Source organism: Merops nubicus, unplaced genomic scaffold, assembly GCF_000691845.1.
Source record: "Merops nubicus isolate BGI_N331 unplaced genomic scaffold, ASM69184v1 scaffold44638, whole genome shotgun sequence".
Classification (NCBI taxonomy): Eukaryota; Metazoa; Chordata; class Aves; order Coraciiformes; family Meropidae; genus Merops; species Merops nubicus.
The window spans coordinates 1033-1674 of record NW_008627192.1 but is presented as its reverse complement, the minus strand read 5'-3'; the positions used below and the strand labels follow the sequence as shown (position 1 = coordinate 1674).

The following is a 642-nucleotide window of genomic DNA, read 5'->3' as shown; positions in this document are numbered from 1 at the left end:
CGACTTCACGGAGGCGGGGCTGTGGTCCAGCCTCAACGCCCGCATCACGGCCCTCAGCGTCAGCGACTGCATCAACGTGGCCGACGACGCCATCGCCGCCATCTCCCAGCTCCTGCCCAACCTCACCGAGCTCAACCTCCAAGCCTACCACGTGACGGACACGGCGCTCGCCTACTTCACCGCCAAGCAAGGCTACACCACCCACACCCTCCGCCTCAACTCCTGCTGGGAGATCACCAACCACGGCGTGGTCAACATGGTGCACAGCTTGCCCAACCTGAGCGTCCTCAGCCTCTCGGGCTGCTCCAAGGTGACGGATGACGGCGTGGAGCTGGTGGCCGAGAACTTGAGGAAGCTGCGGAGCCTCGACCTCTCCTGGTGCCCTCGCATCACCGACATGGCCCTGGAGTACATCGCCTGCGACCTGCACAAGCTGGAGGAGCTGGTGCTCGACAGGTAGGGGGTCGTAGCGAGCCGAGCTGTGCCGTGCCATGCCGTGTGGAGCTGTGCCATGCCATGTCACACCATGGCATGCCATTGAGGTGCCACGCCGTGCTGCGCCATGCTGGAAGCAGCAGGTGCCGTGTCCGTGGCGTGAGGACACCCACGGGTGCCCCGACACCCACGGGTGCCCCTCTCCCA

At 65.7% G+C, this 642-nt stretch overlaps 1 protein-coding gene across 1 annotated transcript in view; it reads left to right on the top strand.

Moving 5' to 3' along the window:
• Positions 1 to 642, top strand: part of FBXL16 (F-box and leucine-rich repeat protein 16) — a gene marked incomplete at its 3' end in the record, with an annotated part of 2642 nt that overhangs the window by 1298 nt on the left and 702 nt on the right. Inside the window, 1 exon segment of the mRNA XM_008946235.1 lies at positions 1 to 457. This exon segment is cut by the window's left edge and continues 6 nt beyond it. Within this exon segment, the coding sequence (XP_008944483.1) occupies positions 1 to 457 (457 nt within the window).